General features: G+C 44.3%; 2 protein-coding genes across 3 annotated transcripts in view; both read left to right on the forward strand.

Annotated features, from left to right (window-relative positions):
- Ufd1 (ubiquitin recognition factor in ER associated degradation 1) overlaps window positions 1–4,510 on the forward strand; it is a 23,616-nt gene extending 19,106 nt beyond the window's left edge. Inside the window, exon 12 of one of the 2 annotated variants that reach the window (XM_021209227.2) lies at window positions 3,662–4,509. In XM_021209227.2, the coding sequence (XP_021064886.1) occupies window positions 3,662–3,736 (75 nt within the window). In that variant the 3' untranslated portion in view covers window positions 3,737–4,509. Of the gene's footprint in view, window positions 1–3,661 lie in introns of both variants that reach the window. The other variant, XM_029544659.1, reaches the window with a different exon arrangement.
- Window positions 4,511–5,805: 1,295 nt separating this feature from the next.
- On the forward strand, window positions 5,806–9,889 carry C12H22orf39 (chromosome 12 C22orf39 homolog). Its single transcript, XM_021209943.2, has 3 exons — window positions 5,806–5,838; window positions 5,925–6,092; window positions 9,200–9,889. The coding sequence occupies exons 1-3, from the start codon at window positions 5,815–5,817 to the stop codon at window positions 9,323–9,325; spliced, it is 318 nt and encodes a 105-aa protein (XP_021065602.1). The 5' UTR covers window positions 5,806–5,814; the 3' UTR covers window positions 9,326–9,889.
- Window positions 9,890–12,713: the final 2,824 nt, after the last annotated feature.

The following is a 12,713-nucleotide window of genomic DNA, read 5'->3' on the forward strand; positions in this document are numbered from 1 at the left end:
CCGGACCTTCGGAAGAGCAATCGGGTGCTCTTACCCACTGAGCCATCTCACCAGCCCGCAACATCCTTTTTCATTTAGCACCTGAGTAACAACACAAAGACATCAAAATTTATTAACAAACTACAACCTAATCTGGGAAGGTTCCGAGACTAGTACAACTTGGCTAGGCTATTAATAACCAGATAAATGCCCTATTATTTGCCAGATGAGTCTTGCTTTGTTTCATGTATGTCCTCAATTTGAGCTTGTTTTGGTCATGGTCCATCCTGCCTCATGATCCATCCTGTCTCATAGTCCATCCTGTCTCATGGTCCATCCTGTCTCATGGTCCATCCTGTCTCATAGTCCATCCTGCCTTATGGTCCATCCTGCCTCATTGTGACCTCCTTCCTCCCCTGCCTTTTTCCTTCTCTTTGTGGTCTTTACCTGAGATCCTCTACTCCATCTCAAGACCCACTTTTCTCTCCTGCCCAGTCACAGGCCCTAGCCTTTTATTGTCCAATCAGAGATTACTGGGGAACATTCTTTACAGCATATTGGTCAATACAGCGTCCATGTCCAGACTACAACCTGATCTTGGGGCATAGAACTGAGCATCTGAATACACAGCACACAAGACCAACCTCAACAATCTTTGAATGCACACACAGGAACTGGGTAGTAGAACAGTGTCTCAAAATCTGATAAGGACCTGAAAAGATAGTTCAGTGGTTAAGAGCACGTGTTCTTGCAGAGGACCTGGGTTTATTTCCCAATACCCACATGATGGTTTACAACCACTCCTGACTCCAGTTCCAGAGAACCTTCTATAGAGGCACCAGGCACATACTCAGTACATATACATATACATATACATAGGCAAAATTCACAAATGAGCTATATATATATTTAAGTTCTGAAAGGACATAGGAAGGACTAATGATACCCTCCCTTTATAGCTGAACTATTGACGATTGATAGATTCTGAGAAGAGAGTCATCATGTCCATTTGTACAGCCACTGCTAAGCACACCAGGTTCCATTAGATAGCTCCAAACCCATGTTCACACAGACATCCTGGTTAAATCCAGTCAGTCTCCAAATAGAACAGACAGAAATAGAAAGATTTGTAGGGAAGATGGGCTGTAGAGGCAGCTAGGAAGGAGATAAGAGAAGGTGAGGGGTGAGAGTAATCTATGCACTGCATTCATATATAAACTTGATAACACATTTGGTTTAAGGTTTTCATGGGAAGCCAAGCATGGTAGATAGCACATTGTAACTGTAATTCTTGGGAGGCTACAGCAAGATTGTGAGTTTGAAGCCGCCTTGGGCTGCTTAAAATGATTCTTTCAACAAAGCAAGCCAAAAATTCTAAGGAAAATTTTCCAGCTTAAAATTTTGTACCCAACTCTTTCTGGGCTAAACTTGGTCCACTCAAAATTTCTGTGCTGTCCTCATAATGTGACTGTTTGGACATAGGGCCCTTTACAAGGTATAATTAAGGGAAAATGGGGCCCTAATCCAATCTGACCTATTTTCCAATTTTCACAGGAAAAGGAAATGTGACCATATAGAGAGAAGGCCAGGTACAGGCAGAAAAGGACCATTTTCAAGCCAGAGGGGGTCTGAAGACACCTTGGTCTTAGCTTCTCGTCTCCAGAATGCTCATAAATTAATGTGCTATTTTAGCCACTAAGTCTATGGTTACTGACATGGCAGCTCTACCAGACTGGCTCACTAGCTGAGCTACCATCAGGTTCACCAGGTTCAAAACAAAAATATTTTCTGACATGTAAGATCTCAAAACAAAGACACCTTTGAGAAGCCTTTCTTGGGACTCTACTTAACTATTATCATTTTTTAATTTATAAAATACAAGATAGACCTAACACCCAGTCCATCATTTTTGTCAATAAAATAGAAGACTGTCATCTATCCTAACTTAAAAGACAGTCTACAGTATACCTCACTGAAGAAAGCAAGTGGAAATAGCTGGAGCTAGTGGCGACTCGCACTGACCCAGCACGGATGAAGCTGAGGCAGATAGAAAGTTTAAGGCCAGTCTGGGCTCTAGGGCAAGAAAATGGCAAGTCCTTGCTTGGGATATACCTTCAAACAGATGAAATTGGTCAAGTCTTGTGCTCAGGCGGATGGAGGAGGGAGAAGTACGACAGACAGAAGGCTGTGTGGCAGAGGTCTGCATTCTAGAGCTCACATGTGCTCTGCACTTAGGCACTTGACACATAAACATGGAATTGCCCGGGGGTACAGCAGGTGTGAAGATGTGTTTTGGAAACTGTAGGTTTCCTCTTAGGAAACCAGGAGGCAACATCTCAGATCTTGAACAGTTAAAAGCCTGTGGGGTAGAACCTACTGGTTTTGCAGTATTAAACAAACCTGCTTGTGAAAGAACTGACTGGGAGGGAGTGTTCCTCACGGTTGGCTGATCTGAATCTACAAAGGTGTTTTTTTGTTTGTTTTTTGTTTTTAAGAGCATCTTTTAAGCTAGGAATTCCCTTCTAGAAATAAAAAACAACAAAACAAAACAAAAACCAGACCTGTGTGTAGACAGTGAGCCACTTACTTACCTCAGCAGTGCCAACCAGGAAGGGAATTTAGATTAGAAACTCACAGGTTTGAGTTTTAGGATTAAGTAAACACGTGCAGAAAAGTGAGTGGAAACTCTACTATTTTGGGTTGGTGCAGTTGAGAGTGATTTTTTTTCCTTGGAGCATTGTACTCTGCTATTGAATCAGTTGCTGTGGGGCTGAAGCCTTGGCTAAAGCTCTGAGAGTGCTGACATGGTGGCTCAAAACCCTCTCTGCGACTTCAGTTCTAGGGGCAATCTCATCTGCACATTTTACACAGATGTATGTTGACAAAACACCCGTACCCGCAAAAATTTAGAAATACAAAGTAATTATTGTGTAAAAGGTTCCCAAGCTATCATGGTTCAATTTAGGATTTTCAGCTTTCTAGTGATATGATAGTGATAGATGTTCAATAGAAATTGTGCTTAGAGTTTTGAATTTTGGTTATATTTGGTTACCCGGGCTAATAGGTGGTGGGATCCTCTCTGAGTGTTAGATGGCAGCAAGGATCCACAGGCTCCCTTTCCTCATATGGTCACAAGGGGGAGGCTACCAGAACACTGCTGTGTGGATTGTAATTGAGGTGGGGTGTTTGGAAGGGAGGTGTATGAAATGCCTTTTCAACTTAATGATAACTTCAGCTGAAAATGAAATCGCCTCCATAGGTTGTGGAGGGGCTGTACAGTAAATCTAAACACAAAGGTTGTGGTAGACCGACACAGCTGTCATCTGTGGTGTTCTCAATGCCATAAATGCCAGAGACATTTGATAATTATTTTATTTATATGTGTGTTTGATTGCCCTGTGTGTGCAGGTACTCTGGCAGCCCGGAAGAGGGAGTCAACTCCCTTGGAGTTGGAGGCAATTGTGAGCTGCCCAGTATGGGTGCTGGAAACTGAACCCGGGTCCTCTGAAAGAGCAGCACGCACTTTTAACCCCTGAGGCATCTATCTCTTCAGCCCCTCCAGGGCACTTCTTAGGACTAATGAAGTGGGGGAGGTAGATGGATGGCACACAAGTCCATGGAATAAAGTGATTATTGTAAACCTTGAGGGTTTCTGAAAATAGTATCCTATTTTCATTCCTAGGATGAAGCTGGAGGCAGATTCGTTGCTTTCTCTGGAGAAGGACAGTCACTGCGTAAGAAGGGAAGAAAGCCCTGAGTCTAAAACTGTTAGCTGACTGGAAAATAAAAGATCCGATTGCACCTGGCTTACAGTTACTGGCTCTGACAAGTTCAGAGATGCTCTGTTGTTTATGGTTTGTTTAGAGTTACCTAAGAACTATCAAGCTTATCCTGGATGCAAAGTAGCAGAACTTGGAGGTTGTGTGCTTGATCTGGGGGAGAGAGCGCTGTAGGTGTCCTGTAGGTGGCGGCCTCCTCCACTCCCTGGCTTTGCTCCAGGGCCCTCCCAGGGCCTCAGCAGAGCAGCTCCCTGATTCCTGACTCACTCTTCTTCCCCATGTCTATACATGGGGCAGTGTCTTTAGCCCATCATGGCTACTCAGGTCAGCACTTGAGTACCTGACAAAGATGGCCTCTGTTTTTATTTACAGTGACTCAGAAGAAATCTCATCCAGATGAATGCATTCTCATTTTGACTTGCTCACTCAGTGAATTCCATGATGAAGCCAGATGTGAAAGGCAGAATGAATACATGCTTGAGTTCTGTGCCCCTGTTACGTTTATTGCCCAAGGTTCTGATAGTTTGTCTGTTTTTCAAGTGCTAGGATTGAACCAGAACCTCTCGAATATTAAGCATGCCACACACTCTGCCACTGAGGCTAACCCATGCCCCATTTTCTTACTGATTTATTGTCCTCAGATCTGCACTTTGTATGATGTAAGGTCTTTTGACATGCTAATCCAGCTATTTAAAATTTGTTCCTTGAGAATAATTCTTATTGAAGAATTAAATAAACTAATTAAAACTCGCCTCTAGTTTGATAAGGTATGTTGTACATTGGTGGTATGGGCCACTAGCCAGAAGTCACAGGAAGGCTCCCTTACAGCAGCACCCTACTTCATCCTGTCGTTAGAAGACTAGTTCTGAGACTTGTAGAGATGGAGGCTATAGGGATGGATCTCACTCCCTGATGCTTGGAGTGGGGCTGGTCAGGCATAGCAAGGTCCCCATGGAGTTTGCACTTTCTCTCTATGTTGGTAGTTCCAGAATGCGTCCATTTGCTCTTAGAAATATCTATAAACATAATTGGCTCCTAACTCTGGCACATACATCATTACTGGCCAAATGTGGCTCTGGAAGGCATAAATGCTGTGGTAACCTGCCAGACCTGTCCATGGGGCTGTCTCAGTTTCCCTAGCACTAAGACAGCCTTCATTTATACGATTCTGTTGGCTAACTTCGTCAGGCTGGAAGGAGCTCAGTTAAGCACTTGTACTTGCAGAGGATCCAGGTTTGGTTCCCAGCTCGCATGGTGGCTTATAGTCTGTAACTATATAACTCCAGTTCTATCTAGGTGATCTACGTATATGTGTTGCACATACATATTTATACACATAAATGCACTAATAAAAATGTGTGACTGCATGTCTAGGTACGAGTACAGCGCTCAGGAGTCCCTCTGTCACCTAGAAGGATCAAACTAGAAGGGATCAAACTCAGGTCCTTGGTTCTGTTCACAAGTTTCTCTACAAGCTGAGACATCTCACCTTATGATCTCCAGTTAGGTTTTATTATTATTATTATTATTATTGTTTTTGAGACAGGGTCTCAAATATATATATATATATATTTTCATATTCCTTTCTGGTCTAGAACTAACTCACTGAGATGTCCCTGCTCTTGTTTCCTAAAAGCTGGGATTAAAGGTGTGCAACCCTGAGCCTGTTACTTCAAGGAGAACTTTAACCCTTAGTCATCCTGCACTGGCTTCCTCCCCATACACCAAATCAAGCTCACCTACACTCTGTATGCTTAGGCTAGATACCTGTGGTTTCAGTCCGCCAGGTGGGTTACTCAGAATTCAAGAGTTTGTACTCTTGAAAAAAACCTGATCCACATACGGATTTGAAAAAAAAAAAAAACTGGGAGGACTGACCAGAACTACTGAGTTTCAGACTGCTAATTAATACCTTATGTGACTTTGAAGCTAAGCGGCTAGACACCAGGTAGTGTGGCCTCTTGACTATCAGCCACTCAGTGCCGACATCCTGTTTAGTGCGCGTTTGCTTGGAGCTCATTGGTTCACGTCACTGTCAGTCACACGGGACCTGGACATGGCGGTTGCAGGCAGCTGGCAGGTGAGTGTGCTGGGCTCCTGGGCTTCTTGGCTGGGTGGGCTCAGGCTCTGGGGGCTGCCCGTGCTCCCCGCTGTCTCTCCCCGCAGCCTCCCCGGCCGTGTGAAGTCTACCGCGCTGAGTGGGAGCTCTGCCGCAGCGTCGGGCACGTCCTACATCACTACTACGTCCACGGCGAGCGGCCAGATTGCAGACAGTGGCTGCGCGACCTGACTAGCTGCCGCGAGTGGGAGGAGAGCCGCAGCGCCGAGGCCCAGGTGCGGGCAGGGTGTGGATGTGTACGCAGATCCTTCGGGGCAACCCTCTCGTGTTTCTCTCCTGAGTACCAAACTGTGTTATCAACGAGACTTTAGACCGCCTCAGTTAGGGGAGGCGGGGAGGGGCGCAGAAGGAAGGGAGGTATGGAGAGGCTTGGAGAGAGTAACCTTCTAGCGTTAGAGTCATCAGCTTGACGACGAGCTTGCCTTCACCCAGCCCTTGGGGATAGGACGGAAGAAGAGAAAAACCAAGGTGTCCGGAGCACGAAGGTGGGCTATAGAGGGCATAAGAATGAGCCCGAGAGTACCTAAAAATGTTCCAGTACTTGTGAATTGAGTTATCTTTGGCAGGTCAGTCTGGATCTGAGAGTGCGAAGGGTACTGTAGAGGACAGAGACCAGTATGGAGGCTGTTGCTGGACCTTTTTTGAGGGAGATGTGAAGAAACCTCTACTTACTCTAGATCGCATGTGGAATGAGGGACGGGACCAAAGGAAGGCTTCCATTTAAGCTAGCTTGACAACCAATAACTTCTTTGAGTCACTTATAGGATCATGGGTGACTCAAGGGCAGTGACTGAAGGCCCAGCACTGGTGATTCCTGGAAGGGAGGGTCCAAGCAGCTCCAGTATCTCTCCTCTCCCAGCCTCTGTTACTGCTTTTATAGTTTTGGAGAGAGCGCTGGTGATATTTTAAATCTTGTTCCTAAATTTCATGGACTTCCTGAGTTGGTGAGCCTCCCTTCTCCCTCCAGGTAGGAGTGATTCAAAGCCTAGGACATAGCTAGGATACAGGTGTCTCCCAGTATCTATTCATTAAACAAATAGTGGGTGATAAGGGGAGCCCAGCTTTCCTGGGGGGGCACTGCTGTCTGGGGTATGGCATTGCTTTCCTGGATAGTGTGATGGGGAAGGGGGAGAGAAAACTCCAGGACATGGTAGGGGAGAGCATCAGGGAACAAGAGGTTGGAGTTAGATATGTGAGCCTTCTGGAACCTGGCAAACCAATGTGGAAAATACGCTGCTGAAACAAAACCAAACCAGTATACATGGCGAAAGTAAAAAACATGGAGGAAAGCAAAAGACTGGAAACTTAACTGTCTGTAACTATATGTCAGCTATCATAAATTAGTGTAAGAAACAAAGATGTTTCTGAATAGAGAAATGGCCAGGGTCATGGAGAAGCAATTCACCGTGAAACTCAGAATGCAGAAGCAATTATTTGTTTACATTTTTGTTGTTGTTATTGAGACAGGGTTTTTCTGTGTAGCCCTGGCTGTCCCGGAACTCACTGTAGACCAGGCTGGATTTGAACTCAGATTTCCGCCTGCCTCTGCCTCCTGAATTCTAGGATTAAAGGCATGCACCACTGCCACTCTGCTTCTTTACAATTTTGTTTTGTTTTGTTTTGTTTTGTTTTGTTTGGAGACAGGGTTTCTCTGTGTAGCCCTGGCTGTCCTGGAACTTACGTTGTAGACCAGGCTGGCCTCGAACTCAGAAATCTGCCTGCCTCTGCCTCCCAAGTGCTGGGATTAAAGGCCTGCACCACCACCGCCCAGCTACAATTTTTAAAGTAGTTTTATTCTTATTTTATGTGTTTTTCCTGCATATTTATCTGTACCATGTACCTGAGGGTCCTCTGGAACTGGAATTTTAGATGGTTGTAAGCTGATGTGTGAGTGCTGGGAACCAAATCCCAGTCCTCTGGAAAGCAGCCTCTTAACTGCTGAGGGATCTCTCCAGCCCTTACAGTTTTTTTAAAAGTCTTTGTGTGTGTGTGTGTGTGTGTGCATGTGTATATATGTGCACACATTGCATATAGAGAGACCCTCTGTTGACATCAGGCATCTTCCTTAGTCACTTCCCACCTTATATACTGAGGCAGGGTCTCTCTGTGAACTTGGACGTCACCACCTCCTGAGTGCTGGGATTACATACAGGCATTTGCCCACATACTCAGTCCCTGTTTGCTGCTGCTGCTGCTGCTGCTGCTGCTTCTTCTTCTTCTTCTTCTTCTTCTTCTTCTTCTTCTTCTTCTTCTTCTTCTTCTTCTTCTTCTTCTTTTTCTTCTTCCTTCTTCCTTCTTCCTTCTNTTCTTCTTCTTCTTCTTCTTCTTCTTCTTCTTCTTCTTCTTCTTCTTCTTCTTCTTCTTCTTCTTCTTCTTCTTCTTCTTCTTCTTCTTTTCTTCTTCTTCTTCCTCCCAGTTTTTTGAGACAGAGTTTCTATGTGTAGTCCTGGCTGTCCTGGAACTCACTCTGTAGACCAGGCTAGCCTCGAACTCAGAAATCCATCTGCCTCTGCCTCCCAAGGGCTGGGATTGAAGCCACTGCCTGGCTCCTATTTGCTTCTTAAGCAATAATGATCATGTTAGAGATGGGATCTGGCTGTATAGCCCAGGCTGGTTTGAAACTTCAGATCCTTTTGGCTTTGTCTGCCAACTGTTGGGAATACTACCGCTCCCAGTTTAAGAACATTTGTAAAGAGGCTTACATAGCACCTGACACTTTGCCAGGCTCAGCCCTGTCATAATACACTGTCTAGTGTCTCTGTTGGCAGTGGCTGAAAGAAGCTGGCGGGATGGGGGACACTTTTTACACATACCCTGTACAGAGTCCAACAGTAACTTTAGATGCTCTTCTTCTCTTTCCCATTCAGTGTTCTCACTCCCAGGCTAGGCAAGTAATGAGCTCCACACTCTCCAGGTCTGCTGTTGCTGAGGCTTAGCAGGTTTTGCATGGCTGAAGGCAGAGACTGAACATGGTTGTGTATGCTTATAATTGTGGCACTCAGGAGGTGGAGACAACAATCTCAGAATTGAAGGTCACATGTAGTGATCTTGAGGCCAGCTTGGGCTACTTGAGACCCTGTTTTAAAAAAATCCAAAGGACACAAAATAAAACTGGTGAAGTAAGATGACCTGTGTGTGCTAAAACAGAACAGTTGCCAAGGAGTGTTGTATAGAAGCAGCTGAGCTTGTGTGAGCCATATGTTCCCATTTGTTCCTCTCTTCAGAAGAGTGTTGAAGAGGGTGATATAGGTACCATACAGCAGTACTAAGAGCCCTAGGACCCAGTTGTGAAACAGTAAGTGATCAAGTCTCATTTGTACAGCGATCCCTCTGTGAGAGCGAGCAGGCACGGGTCCAGGCTGCTCAGAAGCACACCTTGGTATGGGCCTTGAGGCAAAGGCCCCCTACGGACTGGAACCTCCCTCTACCACAGGAGAAGGACAAGTGACAAGCAACTGCAACCCTGCCCTTGACCTAGACTTTGACTGGCTCTAACTTGAACTGGAACACAGAGCAAGGCATTTCCAGCCCTAATTGCCTGCTGCCCACTGGATCTGGGCATCTCATCACTGTAATGCTCTGAAAGACACCTGTGTGCACATGCAGCAAGCCAAGCACTGAGGCTGGTGTCTGTGAGCAGTCAGGTGGGTCCATCCTGTCCATGCCACCTCCCCTGAGAACATCCACACCAGAGGTGGCAGCCCCGACCTGTGTGGATCCAGGGCACAGTAGTCAGAATAAGGTGGCTAGATTACCTTACTCTGATTGTGAACGACCCTCCTTGGTCATGAGAGATGGACTGCAATGTCTTGTTTAGTGAGTATCGTGGTATGCAAGTGCGGAGCTCATGCTTGCTCAGCTTTCTGGAAGACACAGTAGAGCATGCTCAGTGGGCAAGGCAACTTGTCCTCTGCACCAGCACCTTTTAGTGATCCTGCAGACTAGAAAGAAAGAAAGAAAGAAAGAAAGAAAGAAAGAAAGAAAGAAAGAAAGAAAGAAAGAAAGAAAGAAAGAAAGAAAGAAAGAAAGAAAGAAAGAAANAAGAAAGAAAGAAAGAAAGAAAGAAAGAAAGAAAGAAAGAAAGAAAGAAAGAAAGAAAGAAAGAAAGAAAGAAAGAAAGAAAGAAAGAAAGAAAAGACAGCATTGCAGGAACCAAGGAGTCTGGAATCAAGAAATCCAAGTCCCAAGTCAGAGACAGACTTCAGGTCCAGTGAATATGGGATTTAGGCCTCCTGATTTCCCAGCATTGTTAATGTATTAATGTATTTGTTCAATTCCAAAAGCAACCTGAAAATTAAAACCATGTTACACTATACCTGTGGGGTTGTTGTTGTTGTTGTTGTTGTTGTTGTTGTTGTTGTTTTTTGAGACAGGGTTTCTCTGTATAGCCCTGGAACTCACTTTGTAGATCAGGCTGACCTTGAACTCAGAAATTCATCTGCCTCTGCCTTCCGAGTGCTGGACTTTATACCTGTCTTAATTAGGGTTTCTATTGCTGCAATGAAACACCATGACTAAAAGCAAACTGGGGAGGAAATGGTTTATTCAGATTACAGTTCCACATTGTATTCCAAAATCAAGATAGAAACTCAAACAGGGCAGAAACCAGAGGCAGGAGGTGATGCAGAGGCCATGGAGGGGTTCTGTTTCCTGGCTTGCTCCTCAGGGATTGCTCAGCCTGCTTTCTTAGAGAACTCAGGACCATCAGTCCAGTGATAGCACCACCCACCAAGGGCCGGACCCTCCCCATCAATTGCTAATTAAGAAAATGCCCTACAGCTGGAATTTGTAGCAGCAGGATTCTTAACTAAGGTTCCTTCCTTTCAGATAACCTAGCTCAGTGGTTATCAACCTTCCTAAGGCTGTGATCCTTCAATACAGTTCCTCATGTTGTAGTAATGCCCAAACCATAAAATTATTTTCATTGCTACTTCATAACTGTAATTTTGCTACTGTTAAAAATCAGAATGCGGGCTGGTGAGATGGCTCAGAGGGTAAGAGCACCCGACTGCTCTTCCGAGGGTCCGGAGTTCAAATCCCAGCAACCACATGGTGGCTCACAACCATTCATAACAAGATCTGATGCCCTCTTCTGGAGTGTCTGAAGACAGCTACAGTGTACTTACATATAATAAATAAATAAAAATAAATAAATAAATAAATAAATCAGAATGCTCTGATATGCAGGATACCTGATATACAACCCCTGTGAAAGGGTTGTTCAACCCCCAAAGTTGTTGAGACCCACAGGTTAAGAACACTGCTAGCTTATGTCAAGTGGACATACAGCTATATAACCAACAATGCTATATACTATATACTCAGATTAGTATTTTGTTTTCTTGTAATGTTTTAAATATATACTTAAATAGACACATGTGTGGCTGCATGCATACACAAAAATATATACGTGAACATAAATCCACACACGTGTGCACATTTGAGCATGCACACATGCATATACTATGCTCGTGAACACACATGCACACACATGCATGTACATGTGCACACAAACACACCCACAAGTGTGTGTCATACATTTGCATACATGTGTGAACACATACAAATGTGCCACACATATGTACTCATGCATATGCACATGAATGAGTATGCACAATACACCCATGTACACAACATATACACATGTGTGTACTCACAAATACAGGTGGATCAGCACTCACATACATACACATGCATACATGAATGTACACACTCAAGCACACTTACAAAAGTGCATACATTCATACAAGCACACATACACGTGTGCATGTACATGCACATAGACATAACATATATGCACACACATACACACACACAAGAACACTAGGTCTCATAGAGGTTTCTTTATTTTTTAATTTTTTAGAGATTTATTTCTATGAGTACACTGTAGCTGTTGCCAGACACACCAGAAGAGGGCTTTACAGATGGTTGTGAGCCACCATGTGGTTGCTGGGAATTGAACTCAGGACTTTTGGAAGAGCAGTCACTCATGGTGAAAACCCCACACTATGCTAGGCTGGTAATTCTCCAGGGCTATGTGGTGAGGTTGTATACAGTCTGATCAACATATAGATGAATGTAGATATAACTGAGGAAATCAAAATGCTCTGCGGAGTAATAAGGTGAGTTTCTGGGTCCTGACACTCTTGTAATGTGTTGGTGTCCCATCAAGGAAAGAAGGAAAAGAACTTTTAGAGTTGTTTAACCAAGAACAAGTTCTTGTTTGAATTCTTTATGTTCCCTATGCCTTCTGTCCTCTGTCTGTGTCTGCCTGAAGGCTGTCTTGTGAATCTGTCCCTGTTTTTGTCTGTTGTTTCTATGTGTCTGTCTCTGACACACATTGAACCACACAGAAAGCATCAAACAGGAGGAATGAAGGATGCTTTACAGAAGTCTTTAACAGAGTTTTTCAAGAGATTAAGTGACTGACTCCAGTTGACCCACATAACAAACAATATTACAAAAGTAATTGTTTATCAATCAATATCTAAAAGTGTTCAACGTTATCTATAAATGCTGTGTTCAACATTTATGGTGGATATTCATTTTATAAGATTGTTTTTTTTTTGTTTTTTTGTTTTTTTGTTTTTGTTTTTTGAGACAGGGTTTCTCTGTGTAGCCCTGGCTGTCCTGGAACTCACCTTGTAGAACAGGCTGGCCTCGAACTCAGAAATCCACCTGCCACTGCCTTCCGAGTGCTGGGATTAAAGGCGTGCGCCACCACGCCTGGCTAGGCTAGCAGTCTTAAGTCTTAAGTAACGGGCTGGTGAGATGGCTCAGTGGGTAAGAGCACCTGACTGTTCTTCCAAAGGTCTGGAGTTCAAATCCCAGCAACC

The sequence above is a fragment of the Mus pahari genome, chromosome 12, assembly GCF_900095145.1.
Source record: "Mus pahari chromosome 12, PAHARI_EIJ_v1.1, whole genome shotgun sequence".
Classification (NCBI taxonomy): Eukaryota; Metazoa; Chordata; class Mammalia; order Rodentia; family Muridae; genus Mus; species Mus pahari.